The following is a 24,279-nucleotide window of genomic DNA, read 5'->3' as shown; positions in this document are numbered from 1 at the left end:
ATAGACTAACTTCTTAGGCCTGTTAGTGTTTATTGTATGAAACTGGGAACCCTGATGTTCACTGCATAGAACTATTAAATTTTCTTAAGAATTGCTTAGTTTGACCAGATGGCACGGGGTAGTGTGACTGTCCTTGAAAAGACAGCAGAACTCTGAGTCTGAGGCTAGCCTAGTCTACACAGTGAGTTTTCAGGAAAGCCAGGGTTACACACACACAAAAAGAATTGTTTGGTTCTCCTTAATAGCCTTCTCCTTCCTGTGGGGAGTCGAATGCAGACGCCATTACAAGATGGCGCTGGCTCCCTCACGGTTTGAGGTAAACAACTCCATATGTAGTAATGCTCTTGTCAGCTAAGGCGCTGCACCCTGCTCATGCGCAGTACATAACCTATCTCCGGCCAATCCCGAGGCCTCTGGTGTCAGCAGACTGGTGACAACCAATCGTATGCGCTTCTCCCTATATAAGCGGACAGCTAGGGTAGTTCAGGGCCCCTCGCTTCCTGCTCTCCCCTTCAACCAAGAGGCTCCCACAATAAAGCGTGATCTGAGAAGAATCCTCTGGTGGTGGTCGTCTTTCCTCGCTGGTCGAGGAGCGCGCTGCACCTTCCCAGTTTTGACATTGCTGCATTAGTTATCAGAATAACGGGGCTTCTGGGTGGCAGCTGCATTGCAGTCTTGTTAGGGTCTGTAGACTTCTGACCTCTCAAGTAAACCCGGGCCTCTATTCCGCTAGGTTATAGCAGAAGCACTAACTTAATACAGTACTGATTCAAAAGGGGATACTTTTCAGATAAAACTGCTTAGGAAATATAGTTTATTGTACAGAATTTACATTTATTGTATATAACGAACATAATAACCTCTATAGCCTCTTTTCCCCCGAGGCTTTACTATAGCACTTCTAACACATCCCTGGGCAGCACAAATGTCTGTACAGCACATACCCACCCAGCAGCCGGTTTTGCGATCTCTGCCGGAGGAGGGAAAAGGCTGAAAACAGATCAAAACAGTGCGGGAGGAAGTCCACTGCCAAAGAGCAGCCGCCAAGAGCTGGGGATCTTCCATGGCAAGGCAGATGCCATGGGGCCGTCGCTCTGTAACAACAGGAAGATATTTCATCTTTAGTCTTACCATCAAATCTCTCTTTTGGTCTCTTTTGTAGCTGGTTTTTATTAGGAATATAAAATAATGGGTTTCTAAGCTTTACCTCAATAATGTGCTAAAATAGCTATAAAGTGTATTAAGTAAATCAAATTCTAGAGGGTGGCATGTACTCTTGCAGTGCCAGCACTGGGAAGGTGGAGGCAGTCAGTGTAACCAAACCGAAGTTGTCCCAATTACCTAATACCAGGACGTTCCTGTCTGCAGACCTGTCTTAATCAAACAATGATATGTATTTATTGAACAAACTTTCACCTCTTTAGCCTACTTTACACATAATGTAAATAAAGGACACATAGTGAATCAGCAGAGACTTATGCCATAGTAAAACTTACACTTGGTTTGATTATCTGAAGCCATTCATTAAGATACTCCACAAGGCTGACTGCATCTGGGATATTGTCCCCTTCTGAAACAAATTTCAGCAGAATTGCCATTTGGATTTCTTTAGAACAGCTACAAGAAATAAAAAGAACAAATTCATTGGCTTCTCCTGATAAAAGATACTTACAGTAATGTGTAAGTTAAGACATCATAGGATGTCTTCCTCCCGTTGTCCTACAGCCTGCCGACTATACAAGTGTGTGCCTCACTCTCAGGAAAAACCAGTCTTTCTATAGCCTTAGCTGTTAACACAGGAGACATGCTCTGTACTAGTTCAAAAGCCTACTTTGAGAGTGGTTTACAGAAGCAAAGAGACTGAGATTAACAGTCTTGATTAGCAGGTCTTCTGTGGCAAAGATTGACCTCAAACTTGCTACATAGTTGGAACTGACCTTGCATTCCTGACCCTCCTGACTTCATGTTTCAAGTGCTGGGATTACTGGTGTGAAACACCAGCCTTGGCTCCACTCTTAATCTAAAGCAGTGAAAGAAAATGAGAGAATGAAATAGTAAAGAAAAGAAAGGTTATTCCTTATAGATAACTTGTTCTGTTTTAGAGAGGGCCTCTATGTACCCCTGACTGTCCTAGAACTCATTATGTAGACCAGGCTGACCTTCAATGCATAGAGATCCTCCTGCCTCTTCTTCCTGAATGCTAGTATTAAATGTATGCAACACCACACCCTTACTATTTAGTGACATTATCTGCAAATTTTATTTTTCACTGTCTCCAACCTTATTCAGGAATCAGTTGGAATCACAGGAACAAAACAGAATGACAGGATTCAAACTCTGGCTGTCTCACTTAGCAGATGTGTTGAGTAAGTTACTTCTGGGTTCTTAAGTTTCTCATCTGTAAGAGGAGAATTATGTGCCCTACCTCAATGGACACAGAGGCATATTCTTGCACAATGGAGACTGAGGCAGGAAAACTGCTGAGTTGGGGTCAATCTAGGCTATATGAAATCCTGTCTCAGAAACAAAATAAAAAGCACCAGAGGAGGAGAGGTAGAGACTGACAGACTGACCAACCAAAAAGCCTGGCCTGGTGAAGTTTCATCCTGCATGTGTGGCTGAGAATTCAGAGGCCTGAGACAACCTCTAGAACCATAACCCTATTTCTGGTTATCTGCTTGCATTTCTGGTCACCTTAGCTCCCTGTCTCATTTCTCATCCCTCAACTGTGCAGTCTGCAGACTGTTCATCCTGTCTCTGCTGTGCAGCAGTCCAGATGGTAGCTGCCGACAGAAATTGTTACAGGATATTTTCAGGGATGACAGACAAGTGCTGCCTGTTAGACATCTAAAAGCAGTTATTTATGTCAAATCTTCATTTTTTTCTTTTAATAAGAGGACAGTATATCTAATAATGGGCTTTATAGGACTAGAGGGCACAGGGATGCCCCATGTACAGAAGGCATCAGTACACAAAAGGGGAACTGAGAGCACACTCTTGCAAACTAGAAGTTAGGAAAAGAGAACAAGAGCAGGAGGGAGACACCCTTTAAAGAACTGTCCTGCCAACACTGACTAGGGTACAGAGAGCAGAGTGGAGAGAGAGAGGACCAGGAAGGAGTTAGGTGAGGAGACTGGAAGCCCTTGCATGGCCTGTTAAGGAGCAGGAATCAAGTGCTGGATAAAATCACTGATAGATTTTATCTGGGGACTGTTGGCAATCACTACCTGCTGATACTGTGTGGGGAGAGCAGAGCCGGTCAAGACAGATGCTATGGAATGAAATGCTCTTTCCCATAATTCATCATGCTGTGACTGAAGCAGGAGGAAGGGTCTTTACTGAGTAACTGATGCTCACTGAAGTCATAGGAGGGGAATCCTAGTTAAGGCAGGTCATGGCTGTGCATCAAGAGATAAACGCAAACAACAGGAACCTAGTACTCCACGACTGCGAGAGGGAATGTTTCTACTGTCCTGGGCTATCTGGGCCATCCACTGTGCCACAGCACTCTCAGTTATCTCATACAAGTATCTAGGCTAAGAGAAGACAGGTCAATGAGGCATAAGAATAACTCAAAGCTGCTGACTGACCCGGCAAACAGCGAACACAGAAACCACAGGGCCTCCAGGCTCTGTCAGACAATGGCTGAGTGAGTGACAGACAAGTAACAGCTGAAAGAAGTGTTCTAGGCATAGATTACATTCTCAGGAAGGAGAGAAAGCTGGGATAATACGTAATAGGTAAGGATGGTCGGATACACACAACACAAAGTTGCAGAAAAACAAACTGGAATGCTCATATAGTATTTAAGAGAGAAAGCTTAAATGTCTTAAAAATAGAAAACAGAAGGAGCTGGGGATGTGGCTGAGTAGTGAAGTTCCTGCAGAAGTAGTGTTCTTGAGGACATGGGTTTAATCCCTACCTCAAGGAAAGGGGGACAAAATCATAAAAATCCATAAATAACAAGAAGTGTAATGCTTTGATCAAAAATAAACTGAAATGCTACTAACTGTGGGGATTAACCCTGCTAGTGAGGATACTGAAAGAACTGAAAGTGCAGTATCTGGGGTTATACGCCATGTTTGAATTCTGGCTCTGCTATTTATTAATTGTAAAGATTTTAGCAAGTCATTTAGGCTTCCAGCTCTTCAACCATTTCCCTTATGTGGTTAAGGAAGGTGCACATATCTGCAGCGAATCAGGCAGTAGCAGCACAGAGTAGTGCCATGCACCATCAACAGTGCCCAAGCTGCTACTGTTTACACTACAGTATTAGCTACAATGATTCCACCAGGGTCTGAAAAAGCACTGATTTATAACACAGTCCCACAGTGTAGCCGTGACTAGCCTAGAACTGCCAATCCTAGACTCCAAAATGTGGGACTGTAGGCATGTGACAGTACGCTCAGTGAGACAGATTTATTAAATGCCTCTGAGCAACAGCAGAGAAGAGATGTGTTTGTCTCTGGTTAGCTCTAGCTCACTCAAGTCTATTTTTGAGGAACCACAGGGACAGTGCTCATTCCGATCTCTTGTCACAGCAGAGTGAAGAGAGAACACATGGTACTGACAGTCAACAGAAGCCTTCTGTAAGTAGCGCCTTCCTTTCATAACCATGGGCTCTGTTGTCCATGAACTTAATCAGGCACACAATGAAGAGAGAGGGGAGTGGAGAATAAAGAAGGAGCTCCGATTAGCACCCGCAGCACCAGGAATCTGACAGCAGACACGGGATGCATGGAAAACTCAACTTGCAAGAAGAGAGGCTGAGAGAAATAGGAAAGCTTTCTAGTTCTCACCTTTCCTTTCAGTTACACCTTGTTTATAATTCACGGACTAATCAAAAGCAACTGTACACACATCTGAAACAGTCATAAAGTCATGTTAGTGTGCAGGCAGTACACAAAGACAAATGTGTTGACAGTGTGACAGACGGACGCAGTGCAGCTGATGTTAGGATTACATGTGTAGTCACCACGAAGGACCTCTACAGAAAGCCTTGATTTCTCTTTCAGAGGTAGAGTGAAGCAGGCGTGAACTCATGTATGATGCTCAGTTCAGTCCTTTGAACAACAAACAAGTATAAAACTCAAAGACAGAAGAGAAAAGAATCAGAATGACCACTACAAAACATCAACTACCATAAAAGATGCCAAACAAAAACAAAAGTGTGAAACCTGCAGAAAATAAACAGCAAAGGACAAGTCTTTTCTTCTCAGTAAGTGTTGAATAGAGGATTAAACACTATTCAAAGGACAGAGATTATAAATCAGGGTAGTGCGTGCTTTAGTTCAAGCACTTTGAGGGGATGGCAGGAGGATCTTGAGTTGGGCTATTACAGTAAGCAGAGGCCAGCCTGTAGTAGGAACAGAAACTGGAGGGAGGAAGGAAGCATTAAGCATGGTGGCCTGCAATCCCAGCACTTGGGATGTGAAAGCAGGAGGATCAGGGTTCAAGGCCAGGCTGGGCTTCACGAGACTGTGTATAAATCAACAGTGAGAAGGAAACTGAGAAACTCACCCTTCGTCATAGAGCGTTTTTGTGATTCCACCTCCAGGAATTCGAATACAGAACTCAGAATCACTCATCTCAGGAATGCACCGACTCTTTTCCATTTCAAGCCAGTTTAGGCTCTTTATTTTATTTTGAACACTCTTTTGCAAACAAGGTGTAAGCAGATACCGGAAGGGAGTACTAGAGAAATCATATTATATTTTAAAAAAATTACAAATACCAGAGAAACCCTATCTCAAAAACGAAACACAAATCTTAGAGTAATAATGAGGGCAGTCTATATAATGCTTTATAAAATCTGTGATAAAATACAAAGGCTTCTATTTCTAATAAATGTTGTCTCATTTAATATTTAAGAACTCACTCTAGGGAATCATGGTAGAGTGTTTTCCTGGAGGGCGCAAGGCCCTGGGTTTGCTCTCCAGTAGAATCACACCATACTCTATATGTAACATGCCCCTCTAACCTCGGTTTGATCCACAGTATGTCTCTGCCTCTCTACCATGTACAAACATGAGCCTACTGACATACCAGGACACTAAAGGGATTCCTATGAATACAGATGGTGGCATTTCGGGGAAAGTTGGCTTAGTCTTCCAAATGCTTCTATTTAATGTATGGGCTGAGAATTGTTTACTCACAGCAGAGTGCTTGCTATGCATGAGGCACAGAAGTTATCTTCCTTCAGCTCAGCTGTGATGGCCTCAGAGGAGCTAAAGCCGACCCACCCACCTCCTCTTACCCCTCTTTTACCTTCTTCCTTCTAAATTCCAGTTAGGAAAGGATATACTGATCTTAAACTTAGGTAAACAAGTAACACTGTATGGATGTGACAAAGGCAAGGACATACCTGCGGAGCTGCACGTCGTTCCGGTGATAGGAATGGCTGCTGGAGAGAACAATGATCCTGGCACAGCCGCTACCTCTCACCCAGGCCAGCAGTTTCTCACAGAACGACTTGGATTTATACTTCATATGCCATTGAGATAGCAGAAAGAAAATATGACACTGAGATCCCAGAGGGTAAAGATGACCTATGTAGCCCTTTCCCTTCCAGCCTCATGTGACAATGAATGACATGACTTACGGACACTAAGATGATCAGTACTGCTAAAACTACTTTGATTTACTGTATTTACAATCATAAAATACATCGTGAAGAATGTATATCTCTATCCTAAGGAAAATGTCCCTTCTCTCTTGTACTTAACCAACTACATAGCCATCTAAGGTATTCTTATTATAAAGTTCACTGGACTATGATCACAAGGAACTAATCAGATGGACACAGAGTAATGATTACTCAAAGGAATCAATATGGAGACGTACAGAACGAGGAGGGCAACGGTTAAAGGCACAGACTGCAGGAGTGCACTTGTCCAGTAGCCCAAGGTCCTGGTACTAATCTCTAATGCTGAATGCAACAACAACAACTAAATCAAACACACACACACACACACACACACACACACACACCATACAAATATAAATGCCCTACTGTGGAAAAAAAACCAGAGCATTAGTGACATAGTGGTGTACTTAAATCCACAATGCCACACAGAGAGCAACAAGCACACTACTGTGAGGTGCAGATGAACCTCACACAGAACGCTGAGGAAAGGAAGCCAGACAGAAAGAAACAGGTTCTAGGAGTCAGTCCACCTTTATGATGATTTTCCATATTACTATGTGTCCTTGGGTGGCTGATAATATTCTATTACATGACCTGGGAAAATGTTTTTACTTGTACTTGTTGCCACATATATTTAGGTAAAATAAATTATAAAATACTATATAAGAAAGTACTATACATTTAACTTTTCTACTACACTCCTAGCAGGGCATGACAGCACACACCTGTGATCCCAGCACCAGAGAGGATGACTTTAACTCTAGCTACATAAGAGTCTGGTTTCAAAAAGCAAAAACAAAAACCTCTGACCTCCTGAACAGATAGTGTCTGAAGATCACTACAGGCACCAGTGTGCCTGGGGCTGGGTATGCAACAGCTACCAACGAACTCCCCTAATCATGCCATGTTCCTATGTAGTCTCTTGCTCTGTGCAGCTACAGAAAACAGGTAGATAGATGGGGTCAGCGTCTATTTTATCACACAGTCAAGCACAGAGTCCCACAGGCCTGGAGAAGACCATTTAGTCATTCATTTTGAGATGGGAAGCCTGAGGGCTTCAAGGGAGGTTTAGACGACCGCTGGTGTTACTGCAGGAAGGGCAGAGTGAAGATGATCTTTTGTATAATTGGGCAGTGGTGGTTAGAACATTTTTGAATTTTCAAGATAGGGCTTCTCTGTGTAGCTGGCTGTCCTGGAACTTGCTCTATAGGTCAGGCTGGCCTCCAATTCAGAGATCCACCTGCCTCTGCCTCCTGAGTACTTGGATTAAAGGTGTGGGCCACCAATGCCTGGCTTAGAATGTTTTGATAAATGATCCACATCTCAAAATTTTTCTGCAGAGTTACCTGCAGAGAGAGTGTTAAAACTCACGAATAATCCACAATTCCTTTCAGAATAAAAATGAAATGATAGTAACACACTTGAAATATTATGAAATTCTTTATTAAACCAAGCCCTTTTTAAAGCGTATAAAACAATATCATAGAAATAATTCTTTAGGGCTAGAGAGATGGCTCAGCGGTTAAGAGCAGTGAATGCTCTTCTAGAGGTGCTGAGTTCAATTCCCAGCAACCACATGGTGGCTCACAACCATCTATAATGAGATCTGATGTGTCCAAAGACAGCTACAGTGTATTCATACATAAAATAAATAAATCTTTTTAAAAAATTCTTTAGTCTTGATTCTTGGTGCTATTTGACTGTGTTTTGTCACTATACATGAATGAACTTAAAAGTAGGCATACTAACCTTAATAAAGACAGACCTTAATTGAAGAACCACTAGCTTCCTTGCTGGTAAGGAATACACTACAAAGAGAGAAGAAAATCACAGACAGAATAGAATGAACAAGTTGCTAAGTTGAAATTATTAATACAACAAAAAATATTTAAGTTACAACAACAGCTTTTGCATTCAAATACTTTCAACAATAAAAACATAGGCTTTAGGGCTGGTGTTCAAGTGTGAAGATCAGAGTTAGATCCTTAGAACACACATGTGATGGCCAATCATGTTTGTCAAATTGACTATATCTAGAATCAACTCAAACCCAAGGAGCAAGGCACACCTGAGGGGTTTTCTTGATTGGATTGTTTGGCGCTCTCTAAATCTAGGTAGCACCTTCTGGTGGCTGCTCATATAAAAGGACATAAAAGAAGGAAGTTTTGGGTTTTGCCTGCTTGCCCTCACTCTAGCTGGCAAGTTCATCTATCCAGATGCTGAGGTATTCCTTTGCTGATATTAGAGCATCTAGCTTCATGGACTGAACAACTCCTGGAATCTTGGCTTTTTCTTTGAGACATGCATCTATTCATTCTATCAGTTCTGTTGATCTAATTCAGAACTGTGACTAACTCCACCTCTCAGAAGGTGTAGACAAGAGATCCCTGGAGCAAGCTGAGTAGCCAGACTAGCTGAATCATTGGACTCTGGGTCTACTTGACTCTGCCTCCATAAATGAAGTACAGAATGGTCAAGAAAGACTTTTTGATGTCAACTTCCAGCCCCCCAACATCCGCACACTTCCCACAACAAATGTGTGAAAACACACAACACACACACACATACACACACAGAAAAACGTAAAAAACTGTCCTTTCCAATTGCTATCCTGGATCTCCTTCCTTTAGGGCTCGTTTTATTTTGTTGTGTGTTTGATATTAGGGTGAGGGCAGGCACAAGGTCAGGCAAGGCCTGTGAGTGGGCAGTGAAAACATAAGGCGGGGACAGTTTTGGAAAGGAAGAGAGAAGACAAGAGAGGGGAGGAGAAGCCAAGATGGAGGCGGAAGAAGATGATTTATCTCCGTGCAGCTTTAAATAGCCACAGGTAGCTATAAGTATCTTAATAGGGATGGATAATTATAGGATAATTTGTCTTATCTAGGTGGGCTGATTATATCATATCAATTGGCTCTAAGCTTATTATGTGGATCTGATTGATAAATTACAAGTTTCCAGAGTTTGGATTTTGTGGAGAATTGTGATAATAACCACAGGGGGCAGTTGCTGGGAATGTAAGCCTCAGGAGGGCAGCAGCTGTTGGGACCAGAGAGTAGCTGATGGCAAAGAGCCAGGAAAGTGGCCGCTGTCTGGGACAGAGTAGCAGGAGGTAGTGTGGTGTGGTGCCTTGGAACAGTTCAATACTCTTTTATTATTTAATGCGGTCTTAAAATGCACCCAGGTGAATCTGTTCAAGCTGTCATACCGTTTCAACTCTACTGTGCAGCTGGACTACAAGGATGTGCCCTCAGGTCTGATTTAAATTAAAAAATTTGTTTGTGTATAATTAAGTTCTATACACAACCTTGAGTGCAATGCTCACGGAGGCCAGAGATGTCTGATCCTAGGGAGCTGGAGTTACAGCCTGATGTGGCGATGGGAACTAGATTCAGGTTCTTGTTAGTTTATTCCTAGTTTAAAAGAACTCAAGCTGGACACAATGATTTACACCTGCAATTTCAGCACTTGGGTGGCAGAGGCAGGAGGGCCACAAATCCCAGAAAAGCCTGTGCTATACAATGAGACCCCATCTCAAATAACTAAATACTCTATAGTAGGAAAATATGCCATAGACATACCTTCAGTATTTATACTGAGTTCATTTGAATTTTCTTCTTCAGTTGCATAGGGATTGTTTCCAACCATCGGCACCAGGCAATCAGTATAGAAATAACCAATCTTAGACATGTTCAGTGTAGAAATAATCAGATCTATTGCAAGTTGGCCAACATTTCCAACAGATACTGCTGGCTGAAATAAAGAAAGTGTCTCATTTATGATAAACAGTAAAACAGTAGTGTTGTGAAAGAATACAGTGTATGCGTGAATACCACGTCTAAGTAGGATGATGGAAAGGCTTACTGTAGGTGACAAATGGCTACAGACTTGAAAGAGGCAGAGTGGAGAGCCACAGCTGCCAACACTATTTTCCAGGGGTTGCAGCGACTGTTTCCCCACATTACACACACTCACTCACTCCCATGGCTTCAAAGTACCAAATGTCTTACCTATATCCCACAGGAACATTTGAGTCTCCAGTCTACTGGACACACCATAAAGTTACAGCACAGATCCCACGCATTCAGCATGTACAAAACTAAATTTCTGCCTAAACTTGTTCTACTTTGTGTTTTACTGAAGAACAATATTATTTGTTTGCTTAAAACAGAATTTTTTTCTTTTATTTTACTAAATATATGCAATATATAATACACAAATAATCATATTGATTTACCACCAAAATCTTTTTGTGGCACATGCACATGTGAGCAAGTGTAGCTGCCTGTTTCATGTATGGGGCCCAGGGAACATTGTTGGATCTGTGGGTACCTTGCTTTCAGACAGAATCTCTTACTGAACCCAGAACTAGTGACCAGGAGGGCCTAGTGACCCTCCCCTACCTCTGCCCTCCACGCTGCTGGTCTTACAGACAGATCAGCATGGCCACACTGATTTTATGTGAGTGACAGAGCTCTCACTGAGTCATCTCCCGAAGCTCTGGGTTCTGTTTGTTTTAATGTAGATGGTCTATGTATACGTCCCAAGGCAGAAAACAACAACTATCCCGCTTCAGCCTACGGCTCATTTTCAACCTTCCTGGACATTAGTCTTCCCTGAGCACGCTCCATGACTCACTGATATTTCCTACCATACTCCTTGGTTACTTCCTATAATTCCTTGAGGATTTTGCTCCTTTGGGGTAAGAAACCCAGTCTCATCCCACCGGCGTGTAAAGATACTTCAGTATTTTTATTCCTTTTTTAAAAAATATTTTTTATTTATTTTATTTTTGAGACAGGGTTTTTCTGTGTAGCCTTGGCTGTTCTGGAATTCACTTTATAGACCAGGTTAGCCTTGAATTCAGAGATCTCCCCTACTCTGCTGAGATTAAACATCTGTACCACCAACACCACCTGCCCTGTATTTTTAAAAAGTGTATATTGATACCACACAATATCCTCACTTCTCAGGACTCTACAGAGCTAAAGTTCTCTAATGGTTGTCCACTACTGTGTAAAAATAAACTTTACCTCTGAATGAATACTTAAGACATATATGCTCTACCTCTGTGGCTCTCAACCTTCCTAACACAGCTCCTCATGTTGTGGTGACCCCCAACCACGAAATCATTTTTGTTCCTATTTCATTACTGTAGTTTTGCTACTGTTATGGATGGTAATGTAAACATCTGATATTGCCAATAGTCTTAGGTCGCCCTGTGATGGGGTTGAGACCCACATAGGTTGAGAACTGCTGTTCTACCTACTGTCTCCTCTCCACTCTTGTGACCACCCCTCCAAGAGGCATTTCACTAGTAACTGCTTAACCAACCCACCTGACCATCCCAAATGAACACTTTATGCCTTACTTGCTTGAAACTTGAATGAGAGATAACTAACCCTCCTCCTTTTTTTTTATTACTTTAAACAATACATTCTCCTCTGCTGCCTTGTAGGTCACAAGGCTTCAAGCCTACTCTCACCACAGGTCATTCTAAATTTGCAGTATTCCAGGAATATGTGCCTCTGTTTTAGATCTCCATTTTGCAGAAGGGTATCCTCAGCCCATCTTTTTGCTTAATAATTTTCCTAAGAGATCAAAAGCCCTTGTTTTTCTCCTGTCAACTTTTTAAAATTTAAAAACGTTTTAAAATTATGTGTCTGTCTCTCTAAGTACATGCATACTTGAGTTCAGATATCTTCTTTGGCCAGAAGGTGGTGCCAGGCACCCGGGAGCTGGAATTACAAGCTATTGTGAGTCTGTAAGAATCCAGTCCTCTCCCCAGAGACACTTTAATACACAACAAAGATATATGCACTACAATGTTCACAGCGGCTCTATTTATAATAGCCAGAAGCTGGAAGGAACCCAGATGTCCTTCAGAAGGTGAATGGATACAAAAATTGTGGTACATATACACAATGGAATACTACTCAGCCACCAGAAACAATGACTTAACCAAATTCTTAAGAAAATGGCTGCATCTAGAGAATATCATCCTGAGTGAGATAACCCAGTCACAAAAGAACAGACATAATATGCAGTCACTGATAGTGGGATGCTAACCCCAGAGGCTTGCACTCCCCCAGAAACAACTCACAGACTGTATGAAGTCCAAGAAATAAAGAAAACAAAAAAATATATACATATATTTACAAACAAGAAGACTTTGACTGTTTCCATGTTTCGTTTTGTTTTGCATGTACTTTACGCTTATTGTAACTATTGGGTTTTCAATGCGTACTGTCGGGCCCTTGAAAAAAATCAAGTACTGACTAAAAAAAATATATTCACATGGTTTTATGTGAAAAATTATTTTAATGTCTGAAAAAACAGTACTGACAAAAAAGTATAATTTTAAGCAAAAAATGTTTAAAATCTGTACATTTATCTTTGTTTTGTAAAATAAAGTCGTTAAAAAAAAAAACAAAAAAACAAAAAAAAACAAAAAAAACAAAAAAAAAAAAAAAAAAAAAAAAAAAAGAATCCAGTCCTCTGTAAGCCATTTCTCTAGCCCCTTCCCCTCAAGCTTTGTTGTTCTTGATTTGCTCTTGGGAAGAGTGGTCAAACCTCTCCCAGTCTTCTTCGGGTCCATAATCTCAAGTCTTTTTCTATTTCAAGCTCTGTCTTATTTATTGCTCTTACTGATATACACGTGTTTCTAACTACATTGTAAACTTTGAAGACAAGCACCTCGCGATGACAAAACAACACTAATTCTACAACTACCTTATTGGCTACGGTCAGCTCTCTGATGCAACTGATTGCCTAGATCAACGGACCCAAACTAAATAAAAACACTTGACGGATAAAACTTAGGGATTCCCTCGGGCGACTTATGTGTAAAGTATCTACAATCTACAAACATTACAGTTGACAGGCAACGAAGGTTTCCGCTAGCAGACAGGCCTTGATAGCGCTGACAAAGGTGCTAAGTTAGACACACGCCTCTAGGGACAACCTCCAGGTTTGATTGTTTTTTCATGCTTTAGCCTGAAGCAAAAACATGTGCCGGGTTCTCCTAGGGCCAGGTGGCGCTTCCCGGGTCTGGGTGGCGATAGCGCCAACTCAAGTGGAGACTCACCATTAGGAGTGTGAAGTTCGTAAGGTCGGGGACCGACTCCCCGCAGGGAATAAACATAACTGCAGTGGGCGTGAAAGAAGCTCGAGCGCCGGCCGGGACAGCGGGGTTACCTCCTTGGGACAGAAGGCGGAACTCGAGATCAGCCGGGGTCCTTCGGGTCCTTCGGGTCCTGTAGGTGTCCGGTGTAGTGCCTGCGCGCAGCGCAGACCGAGGCTCGAGCGCACGGCGGGCGGCGTTCCCCGGGGACGTAGGTCGGAGGACGGGCGACGGAAGACGTGAGAACCGCGCGTGCGGGATCCGCGAGGAGGCGGCGCGGTGACCGGCGTCGGTCAGGCAGCTCGCAGGCCAGCCCCGGCGCCTGTCAGTCCGCACCGTTTGAAGACTGTTAGTTGTGGCGCCTCGGCTGCCGGGTTCCCGCCCTGGCAGGTCTGACGCGGCCGCGGCGCTTTGTGCTCCGCCCGCCCCGGATGCTGTGCGGCCGGGACGACGGGCTCCGTGGCTGCAGCAAGTGAGGTGGAGAGTAGCGGCCGGGAGGCGCCAGCGCCGGTATGTCGCTGCCTCCAGAGAAAGCCTCGGAGCTGAAGCAGCTCATCCATCAGCAGCTGAGCAAGGTGAAGAGCTCGGGCGTCCGGGCCCGGAGCCGGAGCTGTGTGGCGGGCGCGGGCGGGCCAGCTTCGGTCGGGTGTGGGATGCGAGGGAGCAAGAGTGGAGAGCCGCTGTGAACCGGAGGCGGTCCTGGCACTTTCCAGATATCCACGTACAAGTAGTCCGAGGCCAGATGTTTAGGGTTACTTTCGGCCAGGAAGCCGGATTGCAGTAAGAAGTTATGGGAGACAGGGCGCTCAAAGGACTGACAAGGAACGCGTTTACCCCAGGCTGCCAGGAGAACCGCTGCTTCCCAGCGGCGCTCGACTGCTGGTCTTAAGCTGAAGTAATAAAGCCTCTTTATGGTGCGTCAGGGTTCGTGCCAGTCTCTAGCTTCTTTTGTCGAGTCCTCAAACCAGTCTCGCTTTTCCATCGAATGGGCAAGGAAATAGACGGACGAATTAGTTTAGAGTTGCAAGTTGAGTAAGCGAGAAAGCTGAAATAACTCGCTCTTTGTTCTGCCTCCTTCTAGGTCTGTGTTCTTTTTGATTGTCCTCCACTCCCTCTCTAAATTGTTTCCATTGACTTATTTGCGGGCAACCAGCAATAAAGGCGGATAAACAACCAATTCAGATTGTTTTTAGTATGTTGTTCAAAAATTTCACCTCTTAAAAAGTTTAATTTTATTGGCATTGGGCATTTGCCATTAGTTTCAGAAGTCTAAAACTCTACAAGTGGTATTTAACTGCTTTATAATGTTGTTAGTTGTTTTTGTGCTTGTTTTTTTGAAACAGGGTTTCTCTGTGTAGTTTCTCTGGCTGTCCAGGAACTCTATAGACCACGCTGGCCTGGAACTTAAGAGATCCTCCGGTCTCTGCCTCCCCCGTCCTAGGAATAAAGGCATGCACCACCACCACCACCAGGCATAGTTTTGTAAATTGTAATGTGGCTTTTCTCCACAGATGGATGTTCATGGCAGAATAAGAGAAATTCTTGCTGAGACTATACGAGAAGAATTAGCACCTGATCAACAACATTTATCAACAGAAGATCTGATCAAAGCTCTCAGACGTCGAGGAATCATTGATGATGTAATGAAAGAACTTAATTTTGTGACTGTGAGTAATTTTCTAGGTAAACAAATTGGAAGTGTAAATATTTGCCCATGTCTAACAGTTTACATGGTCCATACTTGTGGCTTCTCTTAAAACCACCATAAGTTCATTCTGTCTAGTCATAGCCATTTTTCTTAGTTTTTAGGAAGACTTTATGTGTGCACACAGTTTTCAGGGAGGATCCTCTGGAACTGGAATGAGCCACCATCACGATGTTGGGGGAATTGATCCCAGGGCCTCCGGAAGAGCAGCAAGTGACATTGATATTGCTGAGTCATCTACCACCCTATAATGTTCTTCCCTCTGGTGCTTTTTGTTTTTTTTTTCAGACAGGCTTTCTCTGTGTAGCTCTGGCTGGCCTAAACCTCATTTTATAGACCAAAGATGGCCTCAAATTTCACAGAGATCACCTGTAGTCTGCCTCCCGAGTGTGTTCATCTTCATCGCCTGACTCCTGAGGTTTTAAGTTGGCCCCACTGTGAGTTGGCAAATAGAGCTCATGAGATAGGAGTTGTTGGACATCATATTTCTTTCTCTAATGTGACAGAAACTTCTGTTATTCTGTAGATCTCTAATTTATTTGGGTTAGGTCTGTTTTAAAACAAATAAACTCATGAAGTTCCATAAGAAAAGAGCTGCCTACATAAAACTCCCCATTTCTCTTTATAAATAGGTCAGTGATGGTATATCTCCCCATGCATTTAGTAAGTAGGCTTTATTTTGAAAATGAGGCAATAATGAAAAACTGTGACCTCAATACAGGAGTAATATTCTACTAAAAATAGGATGGACTTCATAATACACTAGAGACTTGGGCACTTTAATATGCTGTCCTTATTTGGGTTTTGAGGTTTATAAACCTATTTGTTATTAAAAACTGACCTATTAACAGCCTCTACTGCATAAATGTTACTTTTTAAAAATCAGTTCATGGCAGGCTGGAGAGATGGCTCAGTGGTGAAGGTCTTGAGTTCATTTCCCAGCAACAACCATCTGTAATGGGATCTGATGCCCTCTTCTGGTGTGTCTAAAGACAGCGATAGCAATTCTCAATAACTCTGGCTGTTCTAAAGCTCACTGTGTGCCAAGGCTGGTCTCAAACTCACAGATCCATCTGCCTCTGCCTCCCAAGTGCTGGAAGCAAAACATGTGCCACTGTACTCAAGCAAATGGTTTAAAAGACGCTTATCCTTATTTGTTTTTTAAAGTCAGGCTTGGATATCATGCCATTTGTTCCAGCACTCAGTAGGCAGAGATAGGCAGAGCTCTCTGAGTTCAAGGCCAGTCTGGTCTACTTGTGTTTAGTTTAGTGAATGGCAAGACTTCCTTCATATTAGACTTTTATTAGCTAGATCTCTTTGTATGGGTATTTTCATTTTAATTAGGATAGAAAATAAAGGCTTTGGTTTGGCGTTATCTATCTATATTTATCTATATCTATCTCTCTATCTATCTATCTATCTACATAGATAGAGAGAGAGATAGAGAGATAGATAGATAGATATTTTCTACTTTGGAGGTGGCATGACCTCACCCCTTCCTAGGGTAGGCGGCTTTTTGAGGCACCTGAGTGTCTTCTTCTGTCATCGCACTGTTCCTAGCCAGAACTTTGAAAAAATCTTTCTCTAATTTTTTTTCCCCTACCTTTCCAGGATAGTGTTGATCAAGAACTCCCTTCTTCTCCAAAGCAAACTGTTGGTTTTGATAAGCAGTCAACATTAAAAAAAAGTATGTATATATGTGTATATTTTCAACATAAACTTGGCTGTGTTTGGTAATGGACATATGGTAGTATTTGGCATTTGATAAATATTTCAAGTTTTTCTTTTCAAGCGAAGTTCTTAAAATTTGTCATTGGTTAACGTAAAACTTAAATGTTGCTTTGCATGAAATATATGAGATTTACTATCTGGTACTGTTGGTCCAAAACCAGGAGCACTGGTTTCTTATGTTTTAATGATATATTTTATAAAAGCTGTCAGGGCAGATTTTGTAGTTCACACCTATAATCCTAGCACCCTAGTGGCAGTGGTAGGTGGATCTCTGTGAATTCATTGTGAGTCTGGTCTACATAACAAAGTTCTAGGATAGCCTCGGATCCACAGAGAAGCCCTGTCTCAAGAGCTTAAAATAAGAATCTTTGCTTTTTTAGTGGTAAAATGATTATCTGACAAATGTAGTTACTAAGTTGGCACTTAGCACCTAAGTTGGCTTGAAGAAGTAATTATTTGCTTTATAAACATCTCAGAAGCAAAGGTGCACCTGTCCTTGACTTTAATTCCCTCAGAAAAGAGAACCTTATTGTTTCTCCTCCCTCACACAGTGACTCTGCTCTGTAGTGAAGCTGTTGACCGTCTTTAATCCTTGTCCTTATCTCTGTGAAGTTGTTTGTGATGTCTTGGTGACATTCATTACTCGGCAGCCTCCTCATGTGTTGCTACACTTTACAGCTAATATTGATCCAACACGGAGGTATCTTTACCTTCAGGTTTTGGGTGGAAAAGCTTTCTTGGAACATCTGCAAGAACCTGAACCTTTGCCTGGACAAATCTGTTCGACGTTTACTTTATGTTTACATTATCGCAACCAACGTTTCCGCTCAAAACCTGTGCCCTGCGCCTGCGAGCCTGATTTCCATGACGGCTTTTTGCTTGAAGTCCACAGAGAAAGTTTAGGTAAGAAACAGTAGTGGTATCTAATTAAACTTGACAAGCGCTTTTAGCTACTAAGCCATCTGTCCAGCCCCATGGATTTTTAGGGATCTTTAGGTTTCTGACTGGCCTTGAACTCACAGATCCACCCACCTCTACCTCCTGAGTGCTGGGATTGCCCCACACCCAACTGATGCCCCCTTCTTTTGTAGTAGCACACGCTGTAGTAAAGTCTTCTCATGGTTTAGAAGGGACTGACTACTAAGTAGCATAGCTAAATAACTTCCCAGTAACTCCTCATAGGCCTGTCATGTCAGTCATGGAGACAGGATATGTTTTCCCAGATTCTGGCATGCTGTCAGAGACATCACCAGGTTATTTCATTGTATATAAGCTTACTATTAGTTACATTTTTCAGTAAAAGTGTGTGTGTTTGTGTGTGCACACATGCATGTAGTTCTGGATATGGAATCCAAAGCCTTGGGCATGTTAGGTAATCACTATCACTTAGCTACATCCTTAGCTTGTAAAATTATTCTATGTTTTTAAGTAATACATAATAAAGGTTTTTGTCTTTGGTTTGTGTTGTTAGGTGATGGAACTAGAATGGCTGATTCAACAACAATGTTATCAATAAGTGATCCAATTCACATGGTACTAATCAAAACAGACATATTTGGTGAGACCACTTTAGTTGCATCCTATTTTCTGGAATGGAGGTCAGTTTTGGGCTCAGAAAATGGAGTGACCAGTCTAACTGTGGAGCTCATGGGTGTAGGTATGATGATCACCACTCTTGGCTTTTCATAAATACTTAGGTTTGTAAATACAGTTTATTTTGTCAAAACGGCTTTACATGGGGAAAGCTGTGAAACAGGGTTTCACTAAATTGTCTTAGGTATCTTGAAGAATGCCACTGTACTTCTTAAAAGTCAATCTGGTCTAGCTTAGGAATTTTTTTTTTTTCCTGAAAAATGAATAGAAATTTTGAAGGGGCAAGGCTTCTTTTTTGTTAAGCAAATATAAAGTTATAAAGAAAACCAGGAGTCTTAAAAGCATGGATATGTGTGTGCATATGCTTCTTTCTGGTACACCCTAGAGTACAGCACATCATTATCACTACAGTAGTAGCTCTCGGGAGGGAGGTTCTGGGTTATTTTGGTTTTGAATCTGGCTGGAATTTCAGTCTGTCCAGGTCTGTCCTTGAGTTCCCTGCATCAGCCAGTTGGCCTGCCTCTGCTAGGATTATAGGTGTTTGCCACAGTGTGGTTCCTGAGGAATCAGTACATGGTCCTCTAGCCCCTTACAGCGGACAAGTAAGATTTGGAAGTGGTACTAACTTGTTGAGTGTCATTATCGGTGAATAGTAAAGGACAGGGGTTGTGCATTCATTATCTTATTTCCTTGGAGTTTTGCATATATTAGCTCATAAAATGAAGAAAGCCAAAACCTGCTAATGTTTATGTAGAACACTTCATGAAATTGCATTGGTATTACTGCTTATCCATAAGAGTTAAACTTGGGGCTAGCAAGATGGCTCAGTGGTTAAGATGCTGCACAAGTAGGAGGAACTGTGTTGTATCCCCAGCATCCACAGGAAAGGCTGAGGGCATGCATCTGTAACCCTGGCTCTTGATGCCAGTGGAGACATGCATACTGGGAGCTCACTTCCCATCCAGTCTAACTGGTGGTGAGCTCCAGGGTCAGTGGGATACACCTAGCACCAGCCTCTAGTCTCCACACTCATGTAAATTGGGCAAGGGCATGTACACACATGTATGGATGCACACACACACACACACACACACACACAAAATTATGGATTAAAGGCATATTGTGATTTAAAAAAGGGTAAATGGAATTACTGTATATTATAAAAGGTATGGATACTTTTCTGGTTTTCATGGAGACAGAAAGGGTTACTACCAGCTGCTTTGCTTTTGAATTTAATGTAAAGTCTACTGGGAATTATATGGTTAGTGGAAATAAAACTTAAGAATTTCAAGTCCCTGAGGTCAGAAGAATTCCTTAAAATGTTTTCAGAAAACTAAGAATATATTTAATATTATTAAGTATGTGCTTCAGTAAAAAATAAAAACCATTTGACTTGGTTTATTTTAACATTTTTGGTTAGTCTTTAGTATGTGTACTAAGTGCAGTGTTGTGTGCTATCACTGAACCTAGGTGATGAGAGAGCTCACTCCTAAATTATTTTGGGTAGACTTTGACTGACTGTACAATAGCACTGAATAGAGTTTAAGTAGAGTTGTAAATACTTATTTTATTTATAGGCACAGAATCAAAAGTTTCCGTGGGAATTTTAAATATAAAACTTGAAATGTACCCACCACTCAGCCAAACGCTGTCTCAAGAAGTAGTGAACACACAGGTAAATCTCACTTCGTCACATGTGCTTCAATTGTAATATTTACTTTAGATGTTTAGATTTGTACTAAAATATTTAACATACAGAATGGGAAAAGAATGATGGAGCTGGAGCTGGTGATGTAGCTTAGTGGTAAGTGCTTGCTTAGCATTTGCAAACCCTGTATTTGACCAGACTCCAGGACTGGAGTGTCAGAAGAGTCAAACGTTGGAGGGCATGTGGAAAAGTTTTATAAATTAGTGTGTATTTGTGTGTGCATGGGAGGTGGGTGGTGTGTGTGTGGTGCTACTGTGCAACTTTGAGGAGTGTTACTGGTGCTCTACCGCATGGGCCTAGGAATGGAGCTCAGGTCATCAGGCATGGGACAGACATCTCCAGGCTGTGGATGGACATGACTGAGAGCTGGCTTCTTGTATGATCCTTGGTGGAAAGCTGGAGGAGGCTTTGTCTCCCAACTCCACTGTCGGGTCTCTGGAATTACTTCCTGGGTTTTGTAAGAGCAACAGATTTTTCCGTCCTTGAGTTGGATTCCTGTTTTGCTGCTTTTCAGTTCAGCTGTGGTTCTTTCTCTTCTTTCTTGTGAAATATTCCTCTTCGACTTTATGCTTTATCTTTAGAGCTGTGTTTTTTATTCAACCCCATCCTATTTTTATGGTCTTAGACCCTTTCTCCTCTTTACTTTCCTCTCATCCACCTTCTTGTGATACTGGGCATCAAACCCTGGGCCTTGCCATGTGCTAAGCAATGTAATCCTGTGAATTATAGCCATCGCCCTTCACATTTTAATTTATGTATTATCATAATACGTGTATCTATGTTATTTATAAAGCTGTATGGTAGACAAGCAAAGAACTATTTGATTTTTTATTTTTGTTTGGTTTTTGATGCAGGGTATGTCTGTGTACCCCAGGCTATCCTTGATTCTGTAGACCAGGCTGGCCTCAAACTCAGAGATCTGCCTGCCTCTGCCTCCTGAGTTATGGCATTACAATTTTGAGTCCAGCCTACATTATCTGATAAATTTTGTTGTTACTTACATTGACAACGTTTTTTTGTTGGTGGCTGGAGGGATGGTTCAGTTTTTATTACTACATGCTCTTCCAGAGGGCCTGTGTTCAAAGTTGTTTATGAATTTACGAGTTGAGGATTGAATACAGCACTTCATGAATTGCAGACGTCTTATATCACAGAGTGGCATCCCCAGACCTATGGGTTCTCTGGGTTTTGGTTTGTCTTTTTCTCTTTCTTTCTTTCTTTCTTTCTTTCTTTCTTTCTTTCTTTCTTTCCTTCCTTCCTTCCTTCCTTCCTTCCTTCCTTCCTTCTTCCTTCCTTCCTTCCTTCCTTCCTTCCTTCCTTCCTTCTTTCTTTCTTTCTTTCTTTCTTTCTTTCTTTCTTTCTTTCTTTCTTTCTTTCTTCCTTTCTTTCTTTCTTAAGATTTATTTATTTAATGTATGTGAGTACAATGTTGCTGTCTTCAGACACACCAGCAGAGGGCATCTGATTCAATTACAAATGGTTGTGAACCACCATGTGGTTGCTGGGAATTGAACTCAGTCAGTGCTCTTAACCGCTGAGCCATCTTTCTAACCTGGGGTTTTTTGTTTGGTTGGTTAGTTTTTTGTTGTTGTTTTGTTTTTTAAAGACATATGTCACAGGCCTGAGCCTCATAGAGCTTCACCTGCTTCAGCCTCCTATTTGTTAGAATTAAAGGCCTGTACCACCACACCTGACAGGTTCTTCTTTTAAAATCTAACTAACATTGTTTTGCTTATTTGTGTTTAAATATTTATCCTTTTTTATATGTGTTGTGGTAAATATTAAAAACGGCTTAACCTTTTATCCCGTGCTTTGCTGGCTCCCTCAAGGGGCCATCTGGCACTGTGGGGATGTCTAACTTGGCGCTCCAAACCGCCTCTAAGAACTCGGGTGTGGTTCACTCTACCACACCTGCTTCTCTGTCCTGGGTGGATACGACTGTCCTGGTGTGTTCCTTTCCTCCACCACTTGGTACAAAAATGACTCCACAGCCTAGTAACTTATTAAGCAGGCTTATATGTTAAATTCTGAGTCCATAAACCCTCTACACAATAAGCTTACAACCAATGGACAAAGATATAAACGGTCCATCTATATGAGATAAATAGACCCATAGAAACCCTTAGAAATAATCATAGCAACCTCATCAAGCTAGAGATGCGCCGAAATACACACATCTGCCTCCTCTTCCGCTTTCCTAGACCTTTTCCTGCTTACATCTCTCCTGTCCAATCATGTGTCACCTTAACATAAACCTACATATATGTATGTGTTTATGTAGATGTATATGCATGTGTGTGGTGTGGGTGCTCAAAGAATCTAGACGAGGAGATGTAGCCTCTGAAGTTGAAGTTAAAGGTGGTTATAAGCCACCTAGTGTAGGTGCTGGGAGTGAGACTGAGGCTCTATAGAAGAGCAACCAATGCTCTTAACTAGACTCTACTGTTTTATAAGCATTTTGTCATTTTTTTTGTAGTGATGTTAGTCTTTTTTTTGTGATAGTAATGTGTGAGAGTGTATGTGTACGTATACATATATATGAAATTGCTAATTTTCAGAGTTTAAAAATCTCATTCTTTGTAAAATTTTAAGAATTTTTGTTAATTGGATAGTTTATGTATTTATATTTCAAAAGTTGTCCCCTTTCCCAGTTCCCCCCTCTTTCATCCCCCTTCGCCCTGCTTTTGTGAGGATGCTCCCCCTCCCACCCACTCTCTCCCACCTCACCTACCTGGCATTCCCCTACACTGGGGAGTCAAGCTTTTATAGGACCAAGGTCTCCTATTGATGCCAGACAATGCTATCCTCTGCTGCTTATGCGGGCAGAGCCATGGGTCTCCCCATAGGTCCCACAGTGTGTACTCTTTGGTTGGTGGTTTAGTCCCTGGGAGCTTTGGGTGGTCTGGCTGGTTGATATTGTTGTTCTTCCTGTGGAGTTGCAAATCCCTTCAGCTCCTGCAGTCTGATGGTTAGCTGTAAGCATTTTAATTTGTATCAGTAAGGCTCTGGCAGAACCTCTCAGGAAAAAACCTTATCAGGCTCCTGTCAGCAAGCACTTCTTGGCATTAGCAATAGTGACCATATATATATGTGTGTGTATGTATATATGTATATATATATATATATATTTTTTAATTATGTGTGCACTTAATGGAGGTTAGGGCATGTGTGGAAATCAGAGGACAACTTTGGAATTGATTCTCTTCTATTGGGGCTCAGACTCAGCACTAGGCTTATGTAACAAGCATCTTGAACACACTGAACCACCTCACTGGCCTTATTCTTACAATTTAGTCAGCAATGCTTACTTGTCTCAAACAGGCATTAAAATGACTAAGTGTGGGCTGAAGAGACAAAGAACTGTAGGTAGTTCCTCTGCCCTCCCCACTCTGAATAAAGACATGGAGACTTCTTTTTAACTTAATGCTTTGTTGGGCCTTGTTCCCCCACTAGCTCTTATAACTTGTCTTATAAATTGTCCCATTTATACTAATCTGTGTTCTACCACGTGGCTCATTAGTTACATCTCCTTCAGTACTGGCCTGCTGCTTCCTCCGCTGCATCTGGCTGGCGAATTCTTTGCTCCCTGACTCTTTCCCAGAGTTCTTTTTTTTTTTTTTCTTTTTAAAGATTTACTTATTTATTTTATATATGTGAGTACACTGTAGCTGTCTTCAGACACACCAGAAGAGGGCATCAGATCTCATTACAGATGGCTGTGAGCCACCATGTGGTTGCTGGGAATTGAACTCAGGACCTCTTGAAGAACAGTCAGT

At 42.0% G+C, this 24,279-nt stretch overlaps 2 protein-coding genes across 3 annotated transcripts in view; one reads left to right on the top strand and one right to left on the bottom strand.

Moving 5' to 3' along the window:
• Positions 1-693: 693 nt before the first annotated feature.
• PSMG2 (proteasome assembly chaperone 2) lies at positions 694-13,848 on the bottom strand. Its single transcript, XM_080919733.1, has 7 exons — positions 13,731-13,848; positions 10,225-10,396; positions 8,396-8,454; positions 6,365-6,483; positions 5,521-5,694; positions 1,497-1,617; positions 694-1,094 (listed from the first exon to the last, which is right to left on the bottom strand). The coding sequence occupies exons 1-7, from the start codon at positions 13,785-13,787 to the stop codon at positions 1,002-1,004; spliced, it is 795 nt and encodes a 264-aa protein (XP_080775859.1). The 5' UTR covers positions 13,788-13,848; the 3' UTR covers positions 694-1,001.
• Positions 13,849-14,217: 369 nt separating this feature from the next.
• Positions 14,218-24,279, top strand: part of CEP76 (centrosomal protein 76) — a gene marked incomplete at its 3' end in the record, with an annotated part of 30,886 nt that continues 20,824 nt past the window's right edge. For both annotated transcript variants that reach the window (XM_080920454.1, XM_080920455.1), the window contains exons 1-6: positions 14,218-14,341; positions 15,278-15,433; positions 17,083-17,158; positions 17,881-18,105; positions 18,674-18,859; positions 20,373-20,470. In XM_080920454.1, the coding sequence (XP_080776580.1) occupies positions 14,279-14,341; positions 15,278-15,433; positions 17,083-17,158; positions 17,881-18,105; positions 18,674-18,859; positions 20,373-20,470 (804 nt within the window). In that variant the 5' untranslated portion in view covers positions 14,218-14,278. The remainder of the gene's footprint in view (positions 14,342-15,277; positions 15,434-17,082; positions 17,159-17,880; positions 18,106-18,673; positions 18,860-20,372; positions 20,471-24,279) is intronic.

The sequence above is a fragment of the Micromys minutus genome (genome assembly GCF_963924665.1).
Source record: "Micromys minutus genome assembly, chromosome: 8".
In the NCBI taxonomy this organism is placed as follows: domain Eukaryota; kingdom Metazoa; phylum Chordata; class Mammalia; order Rodentia; family Muridae; genus Micromys; species Micromys minutus.
This window is presented reverse-complemented; position numbering and strand designations above follow the sequence as displayed.